At 49.3% G+C, this 16,153-nt stretch overlaps 1 protein-coding gene across 1 annotated transcript; it reads right to left on the minus strand.

The window, feature by feature from the left end:
• Positions 1-251: 251 nt before the first annotated feature.
• Positions 252-6,692, minus strand: LOC121081510 (gamma-secretase subunit Aph-1b-like). The gene is made up of 7 exons (XM_040580613.1): positions 6,482-6,692; positions 4,077-4,247; positions 2,625-2,698; positions 2,327-2,449; positions 1,846-1,973; positions 1,470-1,593; positions 252-1,228 (listed from the first exon to the last, which is right to left on the minus strand). The coding sequence occupies exons 1-7, from the start codon at positions 6,592-6,594 to the stop codon at positions 1,191-1,193; spliced, it is 771 nt and encodes a 256-aa protein (XP_040436547.1). The 5' UTR covers positions 6,595-6,692; the 3' UTR covers positions 252-1,190.
• Between the last annotated feature and the right edge of the window lie 9,461 nt (positions 6,693-16,153).

A 16,153-nucleotide genomic window follows, 5' to 3' on the forward strand; every position in this document is an offset into this window, starting at 1 on the left:
AAACAGGCCAGGTCCAGGGGAGGGGAGGAACCTGCAGGTACCCAGCGCTTAGCAGCCTCTGTCCCAAAGCAGTAAAACTAAAACCCACCCCTGCCAAGATGGACAGAGCAGGAGCAAGACCTCCAGGCAACTGGGGTCTGCAACTGCCAGACTTCCCCCACCCAGTCACACCAGCAGAAGCCACTGCCACCACTGCTGCAGGGTGCTTGCACCCTGCCCACAACAGCAGCACTGCTAGCCACACACAACCCTTGTCTGTGGTATCTTTTTATTGGTATAAAAGCCCACTGTGGACAGAACTGCCTTCTCAGCCCTGAGCCTGATGGCAGCTTCTCCTTCCCAGCCCTGTAGCACAGCATCAGGGCTTATGCCTGCTTGAAAATGCCTCTCCAGGAGCAGGAGAGGGCACTGACCCACTGGAATGGCCCCTTGAACCCCCTCCCCAAGCTGCATGGGCAGCAGCTGCAGGGTTGCATCTCCTCCTCAGCCCTCCACCACCCTCCACAACCACTGGGCTCTTATGGTACTGGCTTTTCCCCATCCTCCTCCCACCCTGGGTGTTGATTATCCCCTTTCACCCAGCAACATCCTCCCTGCACCAGGATGCTGGCTTACTGCTGCTACTGCAGTCCAGTGCCAGGACCATGACTCCCAGGGCAGTGAGGCTGGGCAGAGGTGGAGAAAGTAGCACCACAGCAATTATCCCCAGCCCAGAGCATAGCAGCACTTTACAAAGCTGTTTCCTCCATCCTGCAGTGAGGAGGTGATGTGGGGCAGCACCCCTTCCTGCCTCGCATCCCCCCTCCCCGCCTCCCCCCAGCACAGGGGATGGCACATCTGCAGAGGGGGGAGAAGCAGTGCGTTTCTTTGGGCTCAGGCCTCTCCAGCAGTCCAAGGTAGCATCCCTCCCAGGCAGGCTAACCGGGGCTCTGCTTGTGGCGGGCCAGCAAAGCTGGGTCCCCCAAAACAGCTGTTCTCTGGGGGCTCCTTAAGGTGCATCAGAGCAAGCCAGCCCCAGCCACACTGGTCAGCTGGCTGCCACAGCCAGACCCCAGCACCTGCCTTGCTGGGACTGGTCAGGGTCCCTCAGTCCAGGAGAAAAGATATTGCAGAGAAGGTGACGGCTGCTATTGCTGCCAGAATGGAGGGGAGGGCAGGGGTGGCTGGGGACAGGAATGTCCTGTGGGGCCTCAGGATCCCAGCTGGGGACTGGCTCCACTCTGTAGACCTGCAGGAACCAAGAGGAGAAGGGGTCAGTGTTCAACAGACTCTTCACCCCATCTGCTTCCCCAAGGAGAGGCAACAACACAACCATGGCCCCAAGCCCCAGCTTCTCCTTCAGTCTGCCAGCCAAAGGGACAACACCCTTGTTCCTGCCCCAGGGGACACCCTCTCCCCATCCCAGCACTGGTCCTGGTACCCAGAGGGGCCAATAGCATCCCCCATCCACTTTATGCAGCTGGACTTACAAAGCAGGAAGCGCTGCAGGTTCTGGGCAGATCCCCCCGAAAGCAGGTAAGCCCAGGCAGCAGCAGTGGCCATCAGCAGGTAGGAGGGCACCAGGCTTCCCACGTACAGGGGGTTGCAAAATGTCTGCGGAGAGAGGTAGGAGAGGGGTGAACAGGGACAGAATGGGTGGCAGCATCACTGCCTCAGCAAGTGAAGTGGGACAGCGGACACCAACTCCAGAATTTGGTTTGTGAAGGGCCAGATGCAAGTCCCCCAAACCCAACTGCTTCACTAGTGTGACAGGCTGTTGCCCCTGCCCTGGCACAGTGACCAGCACGTACCGCAGCCACCCCTGAAAACAGGTCTTGGCACAGAGCTCTGCTCCCAGCTACTCACCGACCCCGAAACAGCAAGGTGCATGGCAATGACCGCTGTGATCTCCCACCAGCGCTGATGCTCACAGCCGTGGAAGAAGAGGATCCCCCAGAAGGTGTGAAGGAAAATCAGCACCATGGTCATAAAAGCTGCAAGGAGTGGCAGAGAGGTGTCACCAGGGAACCACCCGCCCTGACGTGGCCTGCAGGCTCGGGGAGGGATGGAGAGGAGCCAGGAAAGGGGAGTAGGGGCACTTCTGGGATGGACTGGGAGGTGCTGTGGCAGATACCAAGTGTGAGAGGGATGGGGGAGAGGAGGAAGGAGGGCCACAGGTGACAGAAAGAAGGGTTTGGCACGCAGAGATGTAAGAGGGGACAGTAAGGGGTTCAGATGGGTAGAGGATGCAGCATGGAGGGGACAGGATGGAAGGGAGAATCCAGACCCCCCCATGTTGCTGCCTCTGCGGCGAGGCAGAGACGAGCGAAGGGTGCTGGTCACTCACCTGAGGTCAGGAAGTAAAGCTGTGAATCCCCATGGATGCCCACTGTGCCGGGCCCTAACGCGTCCGCCAGCAGATTGATCATGGAGAAGGCGCCACTCATGAGCCCGAAGCCCACACCAGCCACTGCCAGGACAGGACAGGGACACCATCAGGCCTTGAGCCTCCCAGGGCCACCCAAGGCACCTCCCAGACAGTTTCAGTGTGAGAAACCTCCTGTTCCCCCCAGCACCATGCACAGCCATGCCAGGGCTCACCCCTGGCTCTGTGGTCTGGGTGCCCCGCTCTGCGCAGCACTCACCATATGCCATTTGCTGGATGGAAATGGGGGAGCAGCCGTCCTCACTGAGGGCCATCAATCCCTCGATGGCCTTCCTGTGGGGTGAGAGCATGCTGGAGCCCGGCACAGCCTGGCCACCTGCTGTGCAGCACCAGGATGGAGCAGATGGGACTGGGGTCTCAATCTGCACTACCCCACGCTCCTGGTAACCTCCCCACCCCCAAGCTGCAACACCTACCACGGAAAGCACTCACATGATCACTTTAAACCACCAGACAAATGACGCATGTGAAATCCATGTGAAGCCACACAGAAAGATTTTCCAGAGAGGAATGTGAGTTCCAACCTGCAGGGCTGGGGCGAGCGAGCACTGGGCGCAAAGCAAGCGGCATCCCCACATGGGAAGCAGCACCAGTGCAGGCGTGGGAGGCACATACCAGGAAGGTGCACCTGATCTCCACATTTATACCCTTAGAAGGCGTGGGGGAAAAATGGAGAGGGTGCAGGGCTCAAAGAGCTAGAAACATTCTTTGGGGAGAGAAACTGGGAGAGTGGGCTTTATAATTTTTATCAGGCAGAGGTGCGGTGGGTGAGGAGAACACCAGACAGCTTCTCAGCCCAGGGAGAACAGCAGTGCTTGCAACCAGAGATCCGCGGGGCAAAGGAAAGGCAGTGCTTGCGTTAGAGGCTGCTCCACAGAGCTCTGCTACCCTCTGCCTGCCCGCCTCCGGCAGCGCCCTGCCACACGGAGCGGTACAAGCCCCTGTGTCCGGCCCCCTGGCCGTCCCCCAGTCCCTCACCAGTGTCCAGCCAGAAAGGCGGGGGGCTATGAGGGCTGCTGACCCCGGCGTCACGTCCCCTTGTGCAGCCCCAAGCCCTGGGCCGGCAGCACGAGAGGGGCTGGGGGCTCCTGAGATCCTGCGAGACTTTGCCCCAGGCTGGCCAGGGCAGAGAGCACAGGGATGGGGGCAACGTGCTGCCCCACAGAGCCCCAAAACCACCTTCAGGCTGTCCCTGCCACACAAAACCGTCCCTAAGAAAGGAACAAGAGTTGTCACGAGATGAGGGCAGATCCCTAACCCTTCTCTGTCTCCCACGCAGCAAAGTGGGCATTTCCCAGTGACTGGTGTCCCCCTAAGCCTCAGAAGCACTGCTGGTGCTAGCCACCATGTCCTGTGGCAGCCCAAACCCACAGCCTACCCGTCCCAAATTCAGGGAGACGTTACCAGCCACATCAGCCTAGGGTCCTCCAGGCCCTAGGGCTGCTCTGCTCCACCACCTGAAACCCACTCGAGGTCAACATACCGCCACTGGTGCCACCCATGTGCTGTCAGCGAGGGCTGAGGTGGCTTGGTGCCATGCTTGGCACCCCCCCGGCCCAGGAGCTCCCAGCTGAAACCTGGCACCTGCCAGTGGCTGGGAGGATGGGAGGACCACTGGGCAGCGCTGGAGCAGGGTGGGAGATGCTCTTACCTGAGAAGCTTGTAGTAGAGGAAGCGGAAGGCCTCCTGCAGCAGCACGGAGAACATCACCCCAAATATCAGAAGCCCCTTCTGCAACAGCTCATCCCGGGGGTCGCTGGCTTTAACTGCGATAAACCAGATGAGGGAGGACAGCAGCAGTGACACCAGCCAGAAGAAAGCCCTGCAAGAGAGCGAGCACACCTGCTGGCACCAGTGCTGTGTCAGGACAAGGGCCAGTACTGGTGCCACACCAGTGCCCACTGCCACTATGCCTGCACCCCTCTGTGGCGGTACCGGCACCATGACGGCAGCTGTGCTCCAGCCTCACTCACCCTTCTACCAGTGTCACTGCCATTCTGGTACCAGTGCAGTGCAGGTGGTGTCTGTACTGGTACTGCTGCTGTGCCTACTTTCCTTGTTTGCTGGTAACAAGAACTGGCACCAGCGCCCCCTTTGTGCTCACACCAGTATCAGCTCCAGGCTCACATCCAAGCCCATACCAGTTCCAGTACCAGATTCCACAGCAGTACTGGTACAGTGCCCTGGCTGCACGCATGCACCAGCACCACAACCAAACCTGCACTGGTACTGGTACCACCGCTCCACCAATACCATGTCATTACTGATACCAGTGTCCTCCCCATTATGCCCACACCATGTGGTGACCACAATGGTACCAGTACAAGTACCAATACTGGTGCCCCTGTCACGCCCACAACTGTACCAGTAAAAGTACTGGTGCTCCTGCTGTTCTCTGCAATGGTACCAGCACAAGTACGGATACTGGTGCCCCATCACACTCACAAGGGTATGAGCACCAGTACTGGTGCTCCTCTCATGACCACAACCACCAGTATGAGGACTGGTGTCCCTAACATGTCCATGATACCAGTAAGAGAAACAATATTGGTGCCCCTGTCATGCAACCAACAGCACCAGCATGAGTACTGCTACTGGTGCCCTTGCTGTGCCCACAACAGCAGCGGTACTGGTCACCCTGTTGTGCCTCTGCCAGTACCAGTGACATCCCTGTCACACCCATATTGGTACCAGTGCCCCTGTGATGCCCATACTGGTACCAGCACCCCACCGCACCCATACTGGTACCAGAACCAGCACTGGTACCAGCGCCCCAAAACACCCATACTGGAACCAGTAACAGCACTGGTAACAGCACCCCAAAATACTCATACTGGTACCGGTACCAGGACCAGCACTGGTACCAGTTCCCCCGTGATGCCCATACTGATACTAATGCCCCATCATACCCATACTAGTACCAGAACCAGCACTGGTAGCAGCACCCCAAAACACCCACACTGGAACCAGTACCAGTACCCCAAAATACTCATACTGGTACCAGTACCAGCACCGGCACTGGTACCAGCAGACCAAAACACCCATACTGGAACCAGTACCAGCACTGGTAACAGCACCCCAAAAGACTCACACTGGTACTGGTACCAGGTCCAGCATTGGTACTAGCACCCCAAAACACCCATACTGGTACCAGCGCCCCATTGCACCCATCCTGGTACTAGTACCAGCACTGGTAGCAGTGCCCTATTGCACCCACACTGATACCAGCACTGGCACTGGTACCAGTGCCCCACAACCCGCATACTGATACCAGCACCCCAAAACATACACAATGGTACCAGCACTGGCTCTGGTACCAGCACCCCAAAACACCCATACTGGTACCAGTACCAGCACTGGTGCTAGCGCCTCAAAACACCCATACTGGTACTAGCACCCCAGAACACCCATACTGGAACCAGCCTCCATCGCACCCATACTGGTACCAGAACCAGCGCTGGTACCAGCATCCCATCACACACATACCGATACCAGCACTGGCTCTGGTACCAGCACTCCATCATACCCATACCGGTACCAGCGCCAGCACTGGTACCAGCACTCCATCATACCCATACCGGTACCAGCGCCGGCACTGGTACCAGCACCCCATCACACCCATACCGGTACCAGCGCCGGCACTGGTACCAGCACCCCATCACACCCATACCGGTACCAGCGCCGGCACTGGTACCAGCACCCCATCACACCCATACCGGTACCAGCGCCGGCACTGGTACCAGCACCCCATCACACCCATACCGGTACCAGCGCCGGCACTGGTACCAGCACCCCATCACACCCATACCGGTACCAGCGCCGGCACTGGTACCAGCACCCCATCACACCCATACTGGTACTTGCATCAGTAGTGGTACCTGCGCCCCATCGCACCCATACTGGTACCAGCACCAGCACTGGTACAAGCGCCCCATCGCACCCACACTGGTACTAGCACCAGCACTGGTACCAGTGCCCCCATCACGCCCACACCGGTATGCACGGCGGCACCGGGTGCCCCTCCGGTGACGGTGACGGTGACGGTGCCAGACTGACCCGGCGATGAGGATGATGATGCGGAGCGGGTCGTGGGCGATGGTGAAGAGGAAGAGGCCGAACGCCGGCCCGAAGGCGATGAAGGTGCACCCGAAGAACACGGCGAGCGTCATGGCGGCGGGACCCGGGACGCAGGACCGGGCGCGGACCCGAGGTCGGACCGGACCGGAACCGCCCCGCGGCCCCTTCCCCCTCCCCCGCCCTTCCGGGGCCACCTGATGTCACGCGCCGGCTGCGCGCGCCGCCGCCGCCGGAAGTGGCGCGCGGGGCTGGGGCGGGGCCGCGCGGGGGCGGGGCGGGGCCGCGGGATGTCATGGCGGGGCACGGCCGGCCGGCGCGTGGAGGCCGGGCTCGGGCCTGTCACGGGGTGGGCCTGGGCCTGCGGCGGGGGGCACAGGCGGGTGAGCGGGTACAGCCTGACATCAGCGCTCGGTCTTGCGGCGGGGAGGTACGGCCTGCCCCAGGGGAGCAGCCTGCAGGAGGGGGACACCGCCCGGTCGTGGAGTGACACGGCCTGTACCCAAGGGGCCTTGGCCCTGCCGCCAGTGCCTTGGCAGGGGGCCCCCAGTGAGGTGACCCCTATGCTGCCCCCCAGCACCTGGGCTGCCAGGTGAGCTGCCTGTCCCCAAAGATCCCTAGCAGCCTGTCATCCTGTTACTGAAATCTCGGAATGAAGAACTTATCGACACCAATGTGATGTAGATAAGCAGACACTTCTTTATTAACGGCCGGGTGCGTGAGCAAGTCCTCTCACGATCAACGCACGCCAGGTCTCAAAATCAGACACCATATATAGAACTTATTCATACATATTCATTAAGTATTCATGCATAACCATGCTATTTCCTGTAAACCATTAACATATTCTCCTCCTATATCCGATTCTGCGCAGTAGAGCTTAGAAAGGTCTAGAAATGGGTCTGGGGTACGATTTGGGTAGGTGGTATATGAGTCGGTGGTCGCGATCTCCCCCTGCCGGAATTACCTGCTACTAAAGTTCACGATTTCTTGGCAGGTAACTACAAGCTGTTCCAGTCGACTCTCCCCAGTTTCCATTAATCTCATATTCTGACATTTCAATACACTTCTACATACAGAAGACTGGTCAAATACAAAGAAACCTTTCAAACCCTAAGTTTTAACAATGGTTCTAGCCCCTTCTTCTAGCCTTGGTACAGGATGTACAGAAGATCTCATAGCAGCTTTTACTGTGCAACTGTAAGTTTCATTAAAAATATCTCTTATCCTTCTATTTTTCAATTTTATAAAATGATTTTATAAAATCAATTAATCAATCAAATAAAGTCAATCAATCTTAACTTATTGACAAATCGATAACATTTCCCCTCTTTGAAAGTGTTGAAAATCATTATTTCAATACTTTCACATTATTCATATATCTTTTGTTTCAACATATTTTGGTGATGGATCATGTCTTGATAAAATAGTTGGTACTTCTCTCATAATCATACGATTGACTGCAATTCTATTGGTAAGTTGTTTCTTCAAACATGCATATACTAGCATGCTCATCAAAAAGACAATTAGTAACAGAAACAAAGTTTTAATTATAGATTGTATCCAAGAGCTCAAATTCCATCCCAGTTTGTTAAAAATTTTCCCAAGCCAATCTTCTGACATATCCTTTTGAATTGTTTCAGTTTCTTTTTCAATTTTTCCTAATAGGTCTAGATCATGTTCCACATCCTGAGTAACATTTGGAATGTGGATACAACAGTGGTCCAATTTATCTTTGAGATATCCATATACTCCATGTTCTTTAAGTAGGAGCATATCTAGTGCCATTCTATTTTGTAGAATTGGAAGTCGCCGGTAATTATATATTCAATTCCTTAAACCCCTTTTTGTTAATGCTTGCTAATTTTTCCACTTGACCAGTTAACTGATAGAGCCATGCTCTGTTTCTATATGAAGCTATAGGATTTAAAAGTGATTCAAGTGCCCAACCAGTCTTCATTCCTGTAAATGGTTCATTCCAAATATCATAATTTATCTCAGATCTCTTTATTCGTTTCAATTCTAAATTCTCTAAGGATCCTTTAAATGGTGATTTCTTCCAAATTGGACACAATGTTGGCATGCCTAAAGTAATTTGTTTCACCTTACCATCTAATGGTAAATGTGTGGTCCAGGTTCCATCACTTAATGCCCAAACTAAATGTCCTGGACTTCAAATAGTAGTTTTACTACAACTAAACAAAGTTCCTTTTCTAACTGTAAAAGTGCCGGTTAAATTGAGAGTGTTCTTAAGACCTCGACAAAAACAACCGTATTTTAAAACAGTGGCCTACGGAGGAATTCTTTGGATTACTAAGTCTGCATTACTGCAATCATACACTTTTTCACATTTCCACCACAGTACTATTTTATTTTCCTTCTCTCCCGATGAAATTGATCTATCATTGACCCAGGGTAATACTGAAACAAACTTTTCCATCCCAGGTAAAACACCAAGAAGTTCTTGCCGTATACTGAAAATGGGAAAATATGGACATAGGCCATATAGAGTCCCATTGTTCTACTAATTGTGTACCTTGGCCAGTTTTGTTACACTTCCATTTCATGATACTTCTGCTCACATTGGTTTTAAGTTGTTCATCATAAGAACACCATCCTAACTGGGGATTTGGACCCCCAGGAAGAAGAACTCAAGCTATGGCACTAGGTCGGGATCCTGTTATAAAATCATAATTCAATAGGGTTTTTTTACAATCTGTTTCTTTACCTGGCGACTTCCACTGTTTTCTAATAACCTTTACTTGTTCATACCGTTGAGTTACTGGCCTTTGTTCACAATAGGTGGTCTCATTTTTATATTCCAGATTGGTCAGATTCATGGTTAAAATTCCTCATGGAATAGATTCACCTACTGCCCTCGGTATTGGCAAACAAGCAGTGATCTGCGTGACATTTTATAAATTGGCAAATTCTTTAATCAATCCTACCATCAAATTTTCCTCATCCATTTGTTTGGGAATGTCAATTACTTGTTCTGTTTCTATTTGTCTTTTGTTCCTGTCCACCAAGTCAGCCCATGGTCCCACCAACACTACTGACCAAAATAAAATCCAAAGAACAATCATAACCTGATATGAAAAATTAGACATGTTTCAAAGTCAATTTTAAAGTCTCTGGGTCACGATTCACAATCTTCCACAGAGTAGGTGCTTTCTTCACTCGAGTATCATGTATCCAAGCATCCGATTCTGCAATTTTGATAGCTGTAAAAGTGGTTAACAGTATCTGGAAAGGTCCTCTCCAGTGCTCCTGCAAAGGTTCGGAGGTCCAGGTCTTCACATAGACATAGTCTCCTGGTTGGAAATCATGCACTGAATTTTCCTGGAATAAAGGTCTATTCCAAATTACTGCACTCCAAATTGCAGCCAAAGTTTTCCTTAGAAAAAGCAAATAGTTATACACATCTTGTTTTCCTTTTACATGTATGTTTAGATTCGGTTCTGGAGACTCATATGTTTTTCCATATAATAATTCATAAGGACTGACTGAGGTTCCACTCTTTGGCTGTACCCTTACTCATAATAATGCCAATGAAAGCACCTGAGGCCACTTTAGACTGGTTTCTTGACAAATTTTACTTATTTGTCGTTTCAAAGTTTGATTCATCCTTTCCACTTTCCCACTAGATTGTGGTCTCCAAGACGCGTGTAAATCCCAATTAATACCCAATACTTTGCTAACACTTTGGACTACTTCAGCAACAAAGTGTGGACCTCTGTCAGAGGAAATTCCAATAGGAACTCCAAATCTTGGAATTATTTCTTGTAATAACCACTTTACAACCTTTTTTGCTTGGGTGGTACGACAGGGAAGGGCTTCTGGCCATCCTGCAAAAGTATCAACACCTACCAAGATGTACCAGTACCCATTTTGTCTAGGCAGCTCTGAAAAATCTACTTGCCAATAATCTCCAGGTTCTGTACCAGACTTCAGCCTATCCATTTGAACCTTTTTCTTAATCGTTGGATTATTTTTCAAACATACCTCACATTTTGCAGTTACTATTTTAGCTATTCCCAAAATTTTAACTGATATTACTTGCTTTCGTAAAGATGTTACTAAGGCTTCTGCCCCCCAGTGACTTTCTTGGTGTCTTGTTTGAATTATCTCTCTCATCAAAAAAGGTGGAATTACTACTTGTCGGTTAGGAGTTACCCACCATCCCGCTAAGTTTTTCTTAGCATTTAATAACTGACCCAATTTGTCATCTTCCTCTGAATATCTCGGGTTTCCCCTAGGAAGGGTTACTGTTTTAGAAGGAATTATTGCCATTTGTAATGCTTGTTTCTTTGCTACCTTTTTTTGCTGTTCTATCAGCTAAATTATTCCCGGCTATTATTTTTGTATTCCCAATCTGGTGTGCCTTACAGTGCATGATTGCTACTTGATCTGGTTTTTGAACTGCTTGCAATAATCGTAAAATTTCTGTTTGATGCTTAATGTTTGATCCTTGAGAGGACAATAACCCCCTCTCTTTCCACAAACCTCCATGGACATGCACTACCCCAAAGGCATATTTTGAATCAGTCCAGATATTTACTCTCTTGTCTTTGCTTAGTTCTAAGGCTCGAATTAAAGCGATGAGTTCCGCCTTTTGGGCTGATGTGGTACTCACCAATGCTCCTGCTTCTATAACTCTAGTCTCTGTTGTTACCGCATATCCGGCATATCGAACTCCTTGTTCCATAAAGCTGCTTCCATCAGTATACAATTCCCAGTCTGGTCGCTCCAATGGCACATCCTTCAGATCTTCACGACTGGAATAAACATACTCGATGGTAGCCAAGCAATCATGTTCCAGTCGTCCTTCTTCCTGTATGGAACTTAAAAACACTGCAGGATTTACCAGGTTAGTTGTCTTTAGAATCACATCATCTTGTTCAGTCAGTACCACCTGGTATTTCATCATTCGTCTGGGGGACAGCCAATGTCCCCCCTTCTGTTCTAGGACAGTTATCACCATGTGTGGAACATAGACTGTTATTGTTCTTCCCAAAGTCAATTTCCGAGTTTCTTGTATGAGCATCACTGTTGCGGCCACTGCTCGAAGGCAGTTTGGCCACCCTTTACTCACTGTGTCCAGTTGTTTAGAGAAATATCCAACTGGTCGTTTCCAGCTTCCTGTCCTCTGGGTTAACACGCCCAGTGCAAGGTGTTGTCTTTCATGTACAAACAGCTGGAAATCTTTGGTTAGATCCGGCAGTCCCAAGGCAGGTGCAGACATTAAGGCACATTTCAACTCTACAAAAGCCTTTTGTTGTTGTGGGCCCCATACAAAGGGAGAATTCTTTTGGGCCTCGTACAGCGGTTTAGCTGTTAGCCCATAGTTCATGATCCAAAGGCGACACCACCCAGTCATTCCCAAAAATGCTCTGAGTTCATGAATATTTCTCAGCTCAGGTATACCACAAATAGCTTCTGTGCGATTTTTTCCTAATTGTCGTTGTCCTTTTGAAATCTCAAAGCCGAGATATATCACAGTCTGGCAGGCTGTTTGGGCTTTCTTCCTGGATAGCTTATACCCATTTAGTCCCAGGAAATTCAAAAGGTCAATAGTCACCTGTATACAAATAAGTCTTTCTTCTGTAGCAATCAATATATCATCCACATATTGTAAAAGTAAATGCCCAGGTCTTGATTTATCCTGTTTCCAGATTTCAAGTTCCTTTGCTAACTGATTTCCAAAAATAGTTGGACTGTTTTTAAATCCTTGGGGTAATCTAGTCCATGTCAACTGCATCTTTCGCCCAGTTTGAGGATTTTCCCATTCAAAGCAAACAGTTTTCTGCTTTCCTTTTCCAAAGGTATACAAAAGAAAGCATCTTTTAAATCAAGCACTGTAAACCACTGATAATTCTCCCTCAATGCTGTTAACAGTGTGTAAGGGTTTGCTACTACAGGATAAATATCCTTAACTATTTGATTTACTGCTCTCAAGTCTTGTACCAGTCTATGTTCACCCAAAGGTTTTCTGACTGGTAAAATAGGAGTATTATACTCAGATTCACATTCTTCCAAAATTTTATACTCCAAAAATTTATCAATCAATTTCTTCAATTCCTGTCTCACTTCTGGTTTGATTGGATATTTTTTAATTCTCACGGTTCCTGCGCCTTCCTTCAAATCTATTTTAACAGGTTCTGCTAGTTTTGATTTACCAGGAATATTTGTTTCCCATACAGTAGGGATCACTGCCAAATCCACCTCTGGTGGAATTTCTTGTTCCTTTACTTTTTCTTATATCATCAGGATTTCTCCCGTTTTTGACTCAGGTATTTTCAGGAAAAGTTCTCCTTTGTCAAAAACAATTTGTGCATTTAATTTGGATAACAAATCTCTTCCTAAGAAGGGTATCAGACATTCTGGTACATACAAAAATTCACGTGTAATTATCTTATTTCCAAATTTCAAATCCAGGGGTTGCAGGAATGGCCTGTTTTTGTTCCAATTTTTCCTTTACAGGTATTTAATAAAAAAATGTCGCTCCTGTATCCACTCCCAATCTCACAATTTGAACAACATTTTTTTCCACTTTCTTATTATCAGAAGTTATAGCCATTACCAAATTATCTCTAATAGTTAGCTTACATTCATTCTGCCAATCCTTTCTTTGTCTTAAGTAAAAGAACAAATCCACATCTGGCATTTTATTCCATTTCCCTTCTCTTTTACAATACAGCATTAACTGCAAAATAGTGTTATAATTCAGTGTCCCATTCGTGGGCCACTTTTCCTGATCATCCAATATATACAAGGGCCACCAATTATTACAGTACTCAAATTATTACAATACTCAATCATCTGGCTCTTTTGCAGATCAGCCTGTAAATTCCCCCAATGTGCCAATAAACATCCCAACGAAGAATTTTTCGGGATTTTGTCATTTAGAGCAAGATTACCCATGCTTTTACTTTTAAACAACCGAGTTAACTTAGTTGCCATGGTGTAATTACTCACAGTACAATACAAGATTATTCAACTCTGTCACTCCGATCCGCGGATCCATACTCCACACTCGCTTCCGTTCTCAATTGCACGTCTCACCCTTACAGCCACACTTACACTTTCCCACAGTTACTTTAAACAATCATATAACACAATATTGTACCTCTTAATTTTCTTCTTAATACACAAACTCACAAAAACAACAAAGAAACCAAAAAAGTCTTCTAACTTCTTGTTAGAGGCACTACCTTAAAGAACACTATAGCATATAGATTCTCTTGTCTCCACTTTTGTCCAACCCTGCAATAGCTTTCACTTATGTCTTACGGGCAGATTCCTAGTCCTACCCTGCGCAGCTCTTTCACCGCGTCTGACAGGCAGACTTACTCAGTGGGACTCCAACCCACTGCTGGGACTCCATCCCACTCCTTACCATACACTTATTATAGTGGGACTCCTACCCACTTCCTCTAGCGCACTTACTCACTTACTTTAGTGGGACTCCAACCCACTTACTACAATTAAAAAAAAAGAAGTGTCTTACCAAAAATCCAGGGAATGTCGCGAAGAGCCTTACGGATCAGGGATCGATGGGTATCCCCGAGAAATCCTCGGTGCCAGCTGGAACCGATCAGGTCCCCGACTCCTCCGGTCTCCTTCAGTGAGGTCCCATCTGGGTCGCCAAAACTGTTACGGAAATCTCGGAATGAAGAACTTATCGACACCAATGTGATGTAGATAAGCAGACACTTCTTTATTAATGGCCGGGTGCGTGAGCGAGTCCTCTCACGATCAACGCACACCAGGTCTCAAAATCAGACACCATATATAGAACTTATTCATACATATTCATTAAGTATTCATGCATAACCATGCTATTTCACGTAAATCATTAACATATTCTCCTCCTATATCCGATTCTGCGCAGTAGAGCTTAGAAAGGTCTAGAAATGGGTCTGGGGTACGATTTGGGTAGGTGGTATATGAGTCGGTGGTCGCGATCTCCCCCTGCCGGAATTACCTGCTACTAAAGTTCACGATTTCTTGGCAGGTAACTACAAGCTGTTCCAGTCGACTCTCCCCAGTTTCCATTAATCTCATATTCTGACATTTCAATACACTTCTACATACAGAAGACTGGCCAAATACAAAGAAACCTTTCAAACCCTAAGTTTTAACAATGGTTCTAGCCCCTTCTTCTAGCCTTGGTACAGGATGTACAGAAGATCTCATAGCAGCTTTTACTGTGCAACTATAAGTTTCATTAAAAATATTTCTTATCCTTCTATTTTTCAATTTTATAAAATGATTTTATAAAATCAATTAATCAATCAAATAAGTCAATCAATCTTAACTTATTGACAAATCGACAACAATCCCACCACAGGCCTGCCTCACTGCAGGGCTCTCCAGGGCTGCTCCTGTACCCCCTGCAGCCTCTGAGTGTGTGGGGCAGGGCCCGTGCGCTCCTCTTGTGCTGCCCGCTGCACGCTCGCAGCTCGGGCAAGCACAGCCACAGTGTAGGGTGCCGCACCAAGCACTGCACATGGTGCGTACCTAACTTGCACAGAGAAGAGATGGCACCATGTGGTTACAGCTGTCTATGTTTTCCTCCAGCTACCTTGTCCTCTGCTGGGATTGACAAATTAATAACACCAGTTTGGAGGCTGGCAGTTTTGTGCCTAAAGCACTTGGTTTTAGGCAGCCTGACCTGTTCCGAAATCACCCAGAGCCCTGCAAAACCCACACAGCTCGGCAACACAGCTCTTTCTGCCCTCACCCAAATGTCTCAGGCTGTAAATGCAGTGAGGGACTGTGAGGTGGCGGTGGTCTGTGTTCAGCTCTGCATGGCCCAGCCTGTGTCATCAAAATGCCTCTGTGATGCTCTTGAACAGGAAAAGTTCAGAGAGAAGATGAGGCACCAGAGCAATGAGAAAACTGGGGAAGGGAGTGGAAGTGAGAGACTGCCAGAGGTTAATGTGGTAGTTTATCAATGGAGTGGCAGCCCACGCCAGGGCTGAAAGTTCTTCAGGGAGATCTTCTCTCTGTCCAGCCAAGATAAACAAATCCAAAGGTTGAAATCCAATGGAAGGGTTGCAAGGGAAGGGAAGGAGGAGGGTACAGGTACTGTGGTCCTCAGTATGGGTCTGAGTGATGCATGTGGGGAGACATGCCTCCAGGTCAAGCTCCGTTGCCAGCGGTTCCCAGAGCTTCCCCTGGCCTGCATCTTTCTGCAGGGCCATGTGGGGAAGGAGATGGGTGGAAAGATGGAGAAAATGCAAAGCTTCACTTGAACCATGGTTCATGGGGCAGAGCATCACCTGGGAACAGCAGCCAGGATCTCACTGCCAAACCACAGAAAGTCCAGAGGAAAAAAAGACCCTTGCAGCAGGTTATAAACAGTTAAGCTAAATGGACTGTCCAAACCAGGAGGCAACAGCAGCTAATGGGGAAAAACATTGGGTGTGAAAGGGCTCTTTGTCCCAGCAGGAAGGCAAAGGGCACCCAGACACCGGGTGCTGGGGACGCACCCTGATAGGAACGCAGGGCAGGCTTGTTTGCAGTGCAGAGTGCAGGCTTCCAGAGAAGACATGGTTTTACACTCTTGTTCCTTTCTCAGCCAGACAAGCCCCTGCCTGGAAGATGCTTTGATCAAACAATGGAATGGCTCAGCTGGTGTGCTGCAGG

This window comes from Falco naumanni, chromosome Z (genome assembly GCF_017639655.2).
Source record: "Falco naumanni isolate bFalNau1 chromosome Z, bFalNau1.pat, whole genome shotgun sequence".
NCBI classification, from domain to species: domain Eukaryota; kingdom Metazoa; phylum Chordata; class Aves; order Falconiformes; family Falconidae; genus Falco; species Falco naumanni.